We start from the raw sequence: 12,762 nt of genomic DNA, 5'->3' as shown, positions 1-12,762 counted from the left end.
TTTGCAGAAGGGTCACTTTTTTATTCTGTCTGTAACAACGGTGTGCCTTTATTCTATCTATTACAACTATGTGCCTTTATTCTGCCTATCACAACCATGCGCCTTCATTCTGTCTATTACAACGATGTGCCTTTATTCTCTCTATTACAACGATGTGCTTCACTCTGTCTATTACAACGGTGAGCGTTTATTCTGTCTATTGCAACGATATGCCTTTATTCTGTCTATTACAACGATGTGCCTTTATTCTCTCTATTACAACGAAACGCTTTTATTCCGTCGATTACAACAACGTGCCTTTATTCTGCCTATCACAACGATTTGCCTTTATGCTGTCTATTACAACAATGTGCGTATGTTCTGACGATTACAACAATGTGGCTTTATTCTGTCTATTACAACGAGTCTTTATTATCTCTGTTACAACTATGTGGCTTTATTCTGTCTATTACAACGATGTGCCTTTATGCCGTCTACTACAACGACGTGCCTTTATTCCGTCTATTTCAACTATGTGCCTTTATTCTCTCTATTACAGCGATATGCCTTTATTTCGTCTATTACAACGATGCCCATTTATTCTGTGGATCACAACGATGTGACTTTATTCTGTCTATTACAATGTGACTTTATTCTCTCTATTACAACAATGCCCATTTATTCTGTCCAATTAAACGATATGCCTTTATTCTCTCTATAACAACGATGTGCCTTTATTCTCTCTATTACAACGATCTGCCTGTATTAAGTATATTCCAAGGATATGCCTTTATTCTGTCTATTACAACGTACCTTTATTTTCTTCGTTACAAGGATCGCCATTTATTTTGTCTATTACAACGATCTGCCTTTATTCCGTCTATTACAACGTGCCTTTATTTTCTTTATTACAAGGATGCCCATTTATTCTGTCTGTTACAACGATGTCCCTTTATTCTGTCCATTACAACGAAGTGCCTCCATGCTATCTATTACAGCCATGCATCTTTATTGTATCACATACAACGGCTAGGTTTTTTTCTACGTCATACAGCGACCTGTTTTTCCTGTCTTGTACAACGTCGCGGTTTTTCTGCCTTAAACAACGTACTTTTAAACTGCAAAAATCATTCTTTTAGCTCCATGTTATTTATCCCCGCCTACTCCTAACCCGTGTGCTCGAAACTATGAATAGGTAGTTCAGGCGTTGTGTAACTGTAGTTCCTCATACATAAACTAGAGAAGCGTACTCTGTGTCTGTGTGACGTATATACTCTACCTATCGATAACAGAACTGTACACTGGCTACCACTTCAACAAAAAATTAACGACCTTAGCACATATTTAATGATTAATCGCAGGAACTATTGATTTGAACGTCACTGATAACTCTGTAAAGGTATATTGCAATAACAGGACACATGCAGTTACCCAAGCACCTGACAAAATGTGTAACCGTCGAATGCCTCGGTAATGCTGAATTCTTATACAACCACCTCACACATGGGTTTATCTATCGTATTTGTACGCCGAGTGGGAGTGTTTTTGTCGTATATATAATGCAGAGAAAATCTCTGGCTGCTGTGACGGACAGAAAAACGCCAGGTAGTTGTGTGATTTATTAATGTATTTATTTCATTGGGGTTTTACGAAGAAATCGACAATATCTAGATGTTGTAATGGACCAAACAGAGACAGGTCGTTGGACAAGAAGGAAAAAGGCCAAGTCGTTGCATAAGACCGACAAAAGCAACGTCGTTGGATAGAACCGAAAAAAGCAAGCCAAAAGCCAGGTCGTTGTAAGAAACCGAAAAACCACGACATGGTACAAGACAGAAAAAAAACATGTAGCTGTATGACGTAGAAAAAAACCCTAGCCGTTGTATGTGATACAATAAAGGTACATGGCTGTAATAGATAGCATGGAGGCACTTCGTTGTAATGGACAGAATAAAGGGACATCGTTCTAATAGACAGAATAACTGGAAATCGTTGTAACAGACAGAATAAAGGTACATCGTTGTAATAATCTGACGGCCAAAAGAAACTTTACAAAAATTTATTTTGCCAAAGCAAAAAACAGGATGACTGAAGTTTAATATATTGAAAAGACCAATGACTTTAGATATTGAAAGTAAGTAGAGAGTAAGAAGGGACAAAGCAGCCCTCAAATCAGTTTACAAGTGAACAAAGTGAACAGGTGAACAAACAGAGCAGGAGTAGAAAAATTCCATATTGGTTAACAATGAGCAGAGTATACAAAAAGTTGATTATTTTAAAAATCAGTCAATTTCAAAACCAATCCATATTGAGAGTGGCCACCCCTTTAATGCCTGAAAAAACTCTCCGACGCATAGAAAAAGTCTGATGAGATGACGTGGTATTCGTTGCCATTCATCTTGGAGAGCGAACGCCAGTTCTTGTCTGTTGGCTGCAAGGTGTGGCCGCTGTCTTACTCGACGACCCATGATATCCCAAAGGTGTTCTATGGGGGATATATCTGGGGAACGTGCAGGCCACGGTAAGACGTTGACGTCGTTGACGCCCTGGAAGTTCTGTACAACTCGAGCTGTATGGGGCCTGGCGTTGTTATGCTGGTACAGGACACCACGTGGCTGCTGGTGAAGGAATGGCAGAACAACAGGACGTAGAATTTCATCCACGTAACACTGAGCTGTTAGGTAAATTATGACCACTGGTGTCCGTCGCTCAGGAAGTGGTTCCTCAGGTATAAGGTCCTTGCACTGTGGGCATGAGTGGCTCCCATGGATACCATATCCAGGGCCATCTCGTGTTGTTCTAGAGTCAATCGAGGCATTACTTTGGTGGTTTTTAGTCAGTGTGCAAGTCCAGCACACCGTGTGTAACGTTTTTATACACTTATTACATGTGCAGTTGCGGCCACCCAATGGCACGTGATTTCTCAAAACAAATTCGTGTGGCGCTTGTCGCACATGGGAATATGCTTCGTACAATGTTTTCCTACAATAATTTGGTATTAATTTGCTGAGAAAATTGGTAAAATTTAACACACTAAGTCGTAAAGTTTCTTTTGGCCGTCAGTTTAAATAGCATAAAGGTACATCGTTGTAATAGACAGAATAAATGGGCATCGTTGTAATAGAGAGAATAAAGGTACATTGTAATAGACAGAATGAAGCCACATGTTTGTAATAGACGGAATAAAGGCACATCACAAGGAAAAACTATAAATCTGTGATTTTACAACAATGGTATGATATCCCGTGTTGACTGGATGTGGGCCATTTACCTTACAGTACTGTCAACTTTGGCCCGGATCCACAAAGCTATTACGTAGACCACTTGTGACATATCATTTTGAGTATTTACTTATCTCTTTCTTTATTTATTTATTGGTGTTTTATGCCGTACTCAAGAATATTTTACTTATACGACGGCGGCCAGCATTAGGTGGGAGGAAACCGGGCAGAGCCCTGGGAAAACCCACGACCATCCGTACGGCCGGAGAGGAAGCCAACATGAGCGCTAGACTCCTGGTTCATCTGAGTAATTAAAGACCAGTGACATTTATTAAATTGCAACTAACATCAATTAACTAAAAACTTAAATTCTGCTAATATGCCATTCTGCTAGGAGACGTGTACGTTGCTGCTTTTTAAGCGAGAACATGAACAGTCGGAATAAAACCCTGATTGTATAAGGTAAACCGATAAGAGTCCCTATCTCACCGAAAGCATACGTATACGTGTGACCATTTGTCAGATATCACACTGTCGTCACTGCTCTGGTTATGCTCCCGTTGCTGCAGTTTCTTATGTTTAACACGTGTGGTCATGACACCAAATATCAACTTAGTATAGGACGGCTTAGACCTGCCGCGACTTTGCCAACAACGCGCCCTTTTTTTGTTTTGTTTTTTTTTAAGTTAATTTTTTATTTCAGGCGATCAGTAGTTATCACGCATTAGCCATGGGATTATTTCACTAATAATCCATCGCATGAGTATTAACCCGGCTAGATGAGACGTCTAACTTGCCTAGCTATGTTGAGGACAAAGTACCTAGCTATAGCCTCTACCAAAAGTTATCGACAATCAGTATAAGATAAACTTTTGTCAACTTCGCACTTTTTATTGTCCAACATATTTACATGTTAACAGAGAGAAATCAACAGAGAATATAAGAACCTTAGTTCAGTTCTTAGCATTAGAACGCATCCTAATCGGTGTCCTTGCAGAATAGGATAAGCCAAACGCCAACAAGCAGGGTGTGATTCTTTCCCAGGGATGCTGACGTCTATTAGGTTGGGAGTTTACCATCTGTTAAGACTTCCATTACGGACAACAGAGTCATTATCCATCCCATAATGCAATAGAGGCTCAGCTGCCAGCGGCGGTGAATTGCCGGTCAAATGAGATAGTTTGTCGCGATAATCAGAAAACGGCCTCGCGGCCTGTTCCAGAAACCGGTGGTGTTCTGTGAACCGTTATTCGTTACCGCACCAACAACAAGTGATTCCAAATCGCCCAATTAACGGGAGGTTCAGTGACCTTTGAAAACTGTATTTTGGACAGATGTTTGGACCATTCATTTACATGTACTATGTCTGGTAAATAGCTGAACTGTAACTACATGGTACCATGGAATATTTGTGATCCCTAGCAACCCGATCGATGAATGTTTTAGAATTCTGTCATTTACTAAATTTGGTCATTTACTAAATTTTGCTAAGAGGCCATATTTGACGGCCTGCATAAACCGATTTATGGGTAAAGTCGCAAATATGAATGGAGTCTAAATGAAATTTTCTGTATCTATCACTACTGCAAAAAGCCGCCTGCTTGCGGCTTGGCCGGTTACACAGTGAATGTAAAATTGCAGCTCCTACAGCAGGCCTGTAACATTTTGCCACAGATGATACACAGTGAATGTAAAATTGCAGCTCCTACAACAGGCCTGTAACATTTTGCCACAGATGATACACAGTGAATGTAAAATTGCAGCTCCTACAGCAGGCCTGTAACATTTTGCCACAGATGATACACAGTGAATGTACAATTGCAGCTCCTACAGCAGGCCTGAAACATTTTGCCACAGATGATACACAGTGAATGTAAAATTGCAGCTCCTACAGCAGGCCTGTAACATTTTGACACAGATGATACACAGTGAATGTAAAATTGCAGCTCCTACAGCAGGCCTGTAACATTTTGCCACAGATGATACATTTTATAAACAAAACTATGTAGTAATACGAATGCGGCATGTTACACGATGTACTTGAACCCAACGTGCATGTTCATATACTCAGTAATGAAGCTGTTTACTTACGGAGAAAGTTTGAAATCCTTGCATTGTGACAGATGTTTAAGAAATGGTATGAGTGGATCTCTAAAAATCAAAGCCCGTCGTCCACTTCTTTAGTGTGACTTCTTTATCTCACTTAAGTGACCTGAAGCCGAATGACTACTACGAATCAGCTGTGAGATTTCCGGGAAATGAAAATAAGGATTTGATTAGGCCTGTCGATGTCGAGATAATTCACGTGACTGGCTCACAACAAAGCCTTTCTCACATCGATATATACAAATATCACTCTTTATTCTGGTTTAATAAGCACATTGTCAGAAGACGTAATGACACACGCGTATATGGAAGAAAAGCGCCTTAGCTTCCAGTGTGGCAACTGCGGGGCATTACCAGGTGAAAAATGGTCGGATGATTCCTGATAATGTAACACTGTCATTAAATTCCCGGTGATGGCGTCGCACTGATTGCCACGTGGATATAGGCGGCCTAGCGGATATCGGAGATTGCATTGCACGTGGAGAAATACATATAACAGTTTACACGCGATTGGAGGTTAGAACTGATCTAAAGACTTGTCGGCGCCCAGTTTTTGTGATAAATAAACTTGGCTTCGGATTTTCTTCGAGCGGAAGCATGTAACAGAGGCCTTTTTAATCAGAGCCTGAATTGTATTCATAGCGTCGGCCACACTTGCATTATCACATACAGACATGCCCATTACCACATACTGGGTATATCCTTTTTCATGTGCAGTTTGATAGGAACGAGAAGAACCGGAAGATGATCATGGGATTATTTGGATTTAGGCTATATAAGCCATACCCTAAAATTATTAAAATTTTTGCGTCACCTCATACTTCCTGAAAATTGATGACAGTAGCTGACCTTGCAGCGTATACTGAATGTGTGAATTTGTACTCGATATATTACTTTTGCTGACCTTGAAGTGTTTTTTGAATGAATTTACACTCGATATATTGCGGATGTCGACAGTGCAGCCTATCTCGTGTGAACTTGTAATAAATATACTGTGTTTGTTGACAGTGCAGTCTATCTTGTGTGAACTTGTAATAAATATACTGTGTTTGTTGACAGTACACCGTATCTTGTGTGAACTTGTACTGAATATACTTTTTGTTGACAGTGCAGCCTATCTTGTGTGAACTTGTTCTCGATATATTGTGATTGTTGACAATGCCGCGTATCTTGTGTTAACTTGTAATAAATATACTGTGTTTGTTGACAGTGCAGCCTATCTTGTGTGAACTTGTACTCGATATATTGTGTTTGTTGACAGTGCAGACTATCTTGTGTGAACCTGTTCTCGATATATTGTGATTGTTGACAATGCAGCGTATCTTGTGTGAACTTGTAATAAATATACTGTGTTTGTTGACAGTGCAGCCTATCTTGTGTCAACTTGTACTCGATATATTGTGTTTGTTGACAGTGCAGACTATCTTGTGTGAACTTGTTCTCGATATATTGTGATTGTTGACAATGCAGCGTATCTTGTGTGAACTTGTACTGAATATACTGTGTTTGTTGACAGTGCAGCCTATCTTGTGTGAACTTGTACTGAATATACTGTGTTTGTTGACAGTGCACCGTATCTTGTGTGAACTTGTACTGAATATACTGTGTTTGTTGACAGTGCAGCCTATCTTGTGTGAACTTGTACTGAATATACTGTGTTTGTTGACAGTGCAGTGTATCTTGTGTGAACTTGTACTGAATATTCTGTGTTTGTTGACAGTGCAGCCTATCTTGTGTGAACTTGTACTGAATATACTGTGTTTGTTGACAGTGCACCGTATCTTGTGTGAACTTGTACTGAATATACTGTGTTTGTTGACAGTGCAGTCTATCTTGTGTGAACTTGTACTGAATATACTGTGTTTGTTGACAGTGCAGTCTATCTTGTGTGAACTTGTACTGAATATACTGTGTTTGTTGACAGTGCAGTGTATCTTGTGTGAACTTGTACTGAATATTCTGTGTTTGTTGACAGTGCAGCCTATCTTGTGTGAACTTGTACTGAGTATATTGTGTCTGTTGACAGTGCAGCGTATATTTATACCAGGACAGCTGTGGCCTTGTGTGAATTTATACCAGATGTATGACATTAACTGACCATATGTACATTAAAAGACGTACTAGCCAGATGACCATACGTACCCCATTACTCAGGACAACATACCGTAAGATCATTCCGAATCCATGATATGAATCTAATGAATATAAACACTGAATACGAATCGTGTACCTGGGTTTTCTCATGAGTATAAATACTTACTACCACACCGTCGTATTCAGAAAGGTTGCTAAACAGGAATATAGGCCTATATGTATAGGTACAAAGCGTCAGTCTCGATACAAACATACGTCGGTTTGAAGCATTGTTTTACCCATCCTACTTTTGGAATGAAAGTTTTACGACAATTGTATCTACTAGAAAGACAGTGGCGATTATATGTTACCACAATCGTATGTATAGGGACAAGATAGTGGAGATTACATACAGCGAAAAAGTATCTGCGTGCAAGGAACTGGCGACTGTAAGTTACGACAATCGTATTTGCGTGCAAGAAACTGGCGACTGTAAGTTACGACAATCGTATCTGCGCACAAGAAAGTGGCGACTGTAAGTTACGACAATCGTATCGGCGCGAGAAAGTGGCGACTGTAAGTTACGACAATCGTATCCACGAGCAGGAGAGTGGCGACTGTATAGGTTGCAGCCTTCTAGGTCAAATCCATGATGAGCACAACATGTCAAAGCTGAGTAACCATAGAGATTCATAGATTTACATTACTCCGTCGTCTGTGCGTCGACTCATGCAGCTCATATTCCCATTTTTGGCTTTTCAATCTCAAATTCAAAAAAGGTCATCATCTATGTTTTAGCCTATGACAGAGCGGTTAAGTTCTCTCCACGTGACCACTCAACAACCCCCCCCCCCCCCACAACCTGCAACACACACACTACACCTCATACACAAAAAATATGGCTGCAATAATAATTACCACACAGAAGCTAAATATTTACTCGCTTTACATCACCGTCACCACTAGCAAATTTTGTACACAACTTTGAACAACGTTATGGTCATTGAGTCACGGGGATATGGGATTTTTTTTTTGTTTTACTTTTTGATTGGTGTTTTACGCCGTACTCAAGAATATTTCACTTATACGACGGCGGCCAGCATTATGGTGGGTGGAAACCCACGACCATCCGCAGGTTGCTGGCAAACCTTCCCACGTACGGCCGGAGAGGAAGGCTGCATGGGCTGGTCTTGAACTCACAGCGACCGCATTGGTGAGAGGCTTCTGGGTCATTACGCTGCGCTAGCGCGCTAACCGACTGAGCCACGGAGGCCCCCCGGGGATACGGGAGGCAGAGACGTCAGAAAAACGAAAACACTATCTCAGCCTCCTCAAGCCCTTTCTTTTATTTACTTATTTGATTGATTGCTATTTTATAGCCGTAGCCAAGAAAATTTCACTTATAAGACGGCGACCAACATTAAGGTGGGAGGAAACCGGGCAAAGCAGAATGCTGGAAAACCTTCACACGCGCAGCTTATTTCTTTTAATACTTGATATATATACGTTACCATTTTCTAAAGTAGCCATGACATCATTCCATTGCACACCGTTAAAGGATACGTGAAAAGATTCTATGAAGCGAAAAGTATGGTTTTATGGAATATGAAATATAGGTATGCCCCCCCCCCCCCCGCCCGAAAAAAAAAATAGAAGAAAGTTTCTTAATAGATCTTCTAATTTATGCATACTTTCCGTCCACGGTCGGAAATCGGGATGACGTCATCGATGGACATTCTGGGAACGCGGAACAGCTTAGAGCCCCAACAAAGTTCTTTTGACAGCTATACGTAATTTTATATGTGCACCCACATTATACATGTATATTACGTATAAAGAGCCAGACGTTCCATGAGGTTATAGAAAGTGAAAACATCACTGATATCGAACATTTACGTAATCGTTTACATAATTGTGGCATATGATATTTTGATCTAAGCGCCAGCTCCAAAGAATCGGGAAACACACACAAACCATGATAAGACGTTCTTTATGTATATAATAGCAAGATCCGTAAATGTTTACCAGAGAAACTAAAACATCAGTTTTCACAAGAACACGTAAATATTTCCCGGAGAACCTAAAGCATCAGTTCTCACAAGAACACGTAAATATTTGACAGAGAACCTAAAACATCCGCTCTCACAAGAAGACGTAAATATTTCCCAGAGAACCTAAAGCAATCAGTTCTCACAAGAACACGTAAATATTTCCCAGAGAACCGAAAACATCAGTCCTCGTAGAACACGTATTAATTAAGAATTATAATTTTTAAATTTGGATGTATAATTAAATAATTATACAAACAGGAACTAAAGCTGATCATATGTAAGAAAGATAAAGCCATTCAAGAATATGGCTTCGTCCTTCTGAAAATCAGCACGGTCGACTGGTGGAGAATGGGCCAGCCCGTTGTCTGGGATTTCAAGCGAAGGGGAAACACACCTTGAAGCTCACGTCTGTTTGACTGGCTCGCTGTGACTATCAGACCCTTGACCAGTGAGTTCCGGGATTCGAATCCTGCTTTCGTTGTTTTGAAAGCGGTTTTAAATCAATCAGTTAAAGGCCGGTAGTTTACTTCGGGCGCGTCATCCCCCCCCCCCCCTCATCCCCCCCAACCTCCCCTGCTCCATAAACCTGGTCGTTGTCAAAGATGTGAAAAATCGACGTTAAACATCACTGAAATAAGTAAAATAATTAAAGCCGACTGATGACTTTCAAATCGGTTTGTCTGTTACATGAAAACATTGGCTGAAAATGCTCAACCTTAGTTTTTCAAATATGTGTGGGAAACTTTTAACATACAAAATTATGTTAATTTCGTGTTTCATTTATATGACGGCTGTCAGGTTTCTGAATGGATGTAACCAGAATGGCCTGACTAAAGCAGCCACCTTCGGGTCGCACTAGAAAAAAACATTTGACTGAGAGTAGGATTCGATCCCGGGGTCTTATTGGTGACGGTTCTGACTGTTGCATCTAGCCAGCGCTTTAATTCGCTGAACCAGCGAGTGCCTAGAAAGAACTAGAGGTAAAAACGTCTTACCTTTGGTCGTTTAAACTCGATCTTCTCGTACTTGTCGTCTCCACTGTACACGTACGTTAATGAGCTTTGGTTCGGCGGGAAAGACGGATCGGTGTACAGGTCCGCCAATGAGACAGCCGTCTGCTTCCGCTGGATCTTCCCCAGTACATTACTCTTTATCCGGGAATAATCTTGGTACGGTACTTCCCGCTTTTTACTTCCACGATGATGGCCTCCGCAACCGGAAGAAGAACACGACGCCATCTTGCACCACCTACCCATAAAACTCGTGAACACGTCTGTTTTCCGGAAACAACGGATGTAAACTTCCGGCAGCTGATTTAATAGACCCCAGATGAGATGAGATACTCAAAAATGCAAACTATTAAGTTTCATCGAGATAGAATCAAACTGGGTTCTTTGATTACCATCTGGAATTGTCCTGTGTAGTCTACATGCATCGCTCATGTCCTTTCAGTCAAGCTTTGTTTCGCGTACGACAAATTCTTCATCGCTGGCTTTTTTCTTTCAGAAGCTTTTGGCACGTTGGGTATTTATCAGCAGATCTCTTGTCATGTCTTTGCCGATGTGCGTCAATCAATTCGAGGAGAGTCGACATGATGTGGGAGCATGCATGGATGATGTTAACCTCCTGTGAGACCGTATCAGTGTACCAGCAAACTAAGCTTTGTCGACGCGCTAGCGAACTTCAAACGACGATCTGCGGTGGTTATTGATTCCTGACTTACGTTATGGCTGGTGTGCAGGTCCTCAAACATCATTCCCCATCACTCCGTCATCCAGAGAGCACTCACCCGCTGCACCACCTGGCGGCACTGCTCTTTTATCACCTGTTATAGGCGTTAATTAACATAAACGGTACAGTTAGAATAAACCGGCTTAAAACTTCCAGGTAAACCAAGCATGAACATCAGGTAACAATGCACTGTGCTATTTACAGGTGATAAAGCATCCTTGAAAGGAAACAACAGCAACTAAAAACACACGAAACACGAAAAACAACTGATGGTTGGCTTGCCTGGTACAAAAGTCAATAAATCTTTCTTTCTGGCGTGACAGAGCTGATCATCTGAGCTTGTTGAAAAGACCGATTTTCTGTACATGGTCACAGACGCTGTATAATACAAACAGCAGTCAAGAGACGTATAAGGCATATAGATCAGCTGTGATACATACACCGAGACAAGCCGATCGGGTAGCAGGAATGAGTCTGGTATTCCCTACCGGCTTGGTGAGGGTAACAATCCAGTGTGTCTCTGGAGGAAAATGGCTGGCTGGTAGCTTAATACCGAGTCATAATCGACATAGTGGTAAAGTCTGCCGGAGAGGCCTCACCTACAGAACAGCCAACTGTATCAGTAATCGCCACTCGCGGTCTCGATAACACAACGACGGTAGTGCTGCTAGCTGCTCAATCTCGCGTGCACACGGAAACGGTTGACAGCGAGCGCTGATGCTGATCACACCGGGGTGGGGTGAAGAGCGTTAGCTGTCGCCTAGATGTAAACTGTCCACCAACTGGGGGATCGCAATCATGTCTTTCGTCGGCAACTCATTCCACTCTTCCCATGTCCCTCGGGGAAAGGGAAACACCTGCCGTTGTACACATACCTTACCTGTTGCTTGTCGCTCTAAATGAACTGCTAATGACTCGACGAATCGCAGATCGCGTTACTATAAGTGAAAGGCCCATCCAACCAGGACGCTGGTAACATCAGTTATTTTTGCCACTATAATCTAATATTGACGTGCTTAGCCTAACTCTGTGCATGTACATCGCCCACTCTCCCTCCCTTAACAGCTCAAGCCAGTTCCCCCGCCCACATTCAACCCGCACCCAGAGATCGCGTCAGCCACCCCCAACAGCAGTGCTCTAATCAACCTGCCAAAACCATTCCTTGCGCCAGGTCCACCAAATGAAACTGAAAATTAAGACCAATCCTGGACAGAAAGTCTAAAACTGACGTGCCAAACTACGACATGGAATGCATGGAGTATTTCTATCTCAGCGTACAATTTTCCTTTTCAGAAATAGTAAAATACGTTAACTGATATTTATTTGGATGCATAGTGACATAACGCGTTCCTTGCATCATAATGGATAACGCACATACAATTCATTGGTTATTTATCTCAGAAATCAACTCTAAGAAATCAACATTGAAATTTTATTTGGAATATCCCACAGTTTATATGGAGACGACCAGGACTTGATGTATTGGTATACATATATGTATTGGTACATATCTTTGTATTGGTATACATGTATGTATTGGTATACGTGTGTGTCTTGGTATACATGTATGTATTGGTATACATATATGTATTCGTGTACGT

The 12,762-nt window shown here is 41.3% G+C and overlaps 1 protein-coding gene across 1 annotated transcript in view; it reads right to left on the bottom strand.

Annotated features, from left to right (window-relative positions):
- The window catches only part of LOC135463919 (calpain-1 catalytic subunit-like), a 39,267-nt gene extending 28,599 nt beyond the window's left edge, over positions 1-10,668 (bottom strand). The window contains 1 exon segment of the mRNA XM_064741384.1: positions 10,426-10,668. Within this exon segment, the coding sequence (XP_064597454.1) occupies positions 10,426-10,668 (243 nt within the window).
- Between the last annotated feature and the right edge of the window lie 2,094 nt (positions 10,669-12,762).

This window comes from Liolophura sinensis, chromosome 3 (assembly GCF_032854445.1).
Source record: "Liolophura sinensis isolate JHLJ2023 chromosome 3, CUHK_Ljap_v2, whole genome shotgun sequence".
Classification (NCBI taxonomy): domain Eukaryota; kingdom Metazoa; phylum Mollusca; class Polyplacophora; order Chitonida; family Chitonidae; genus Liolophura; species Liolophura sinensis.
Note: the sequence above shows the minus strand (reverse complement) of the source record. Positions and strands in the feature narration are given on the sequence as shown.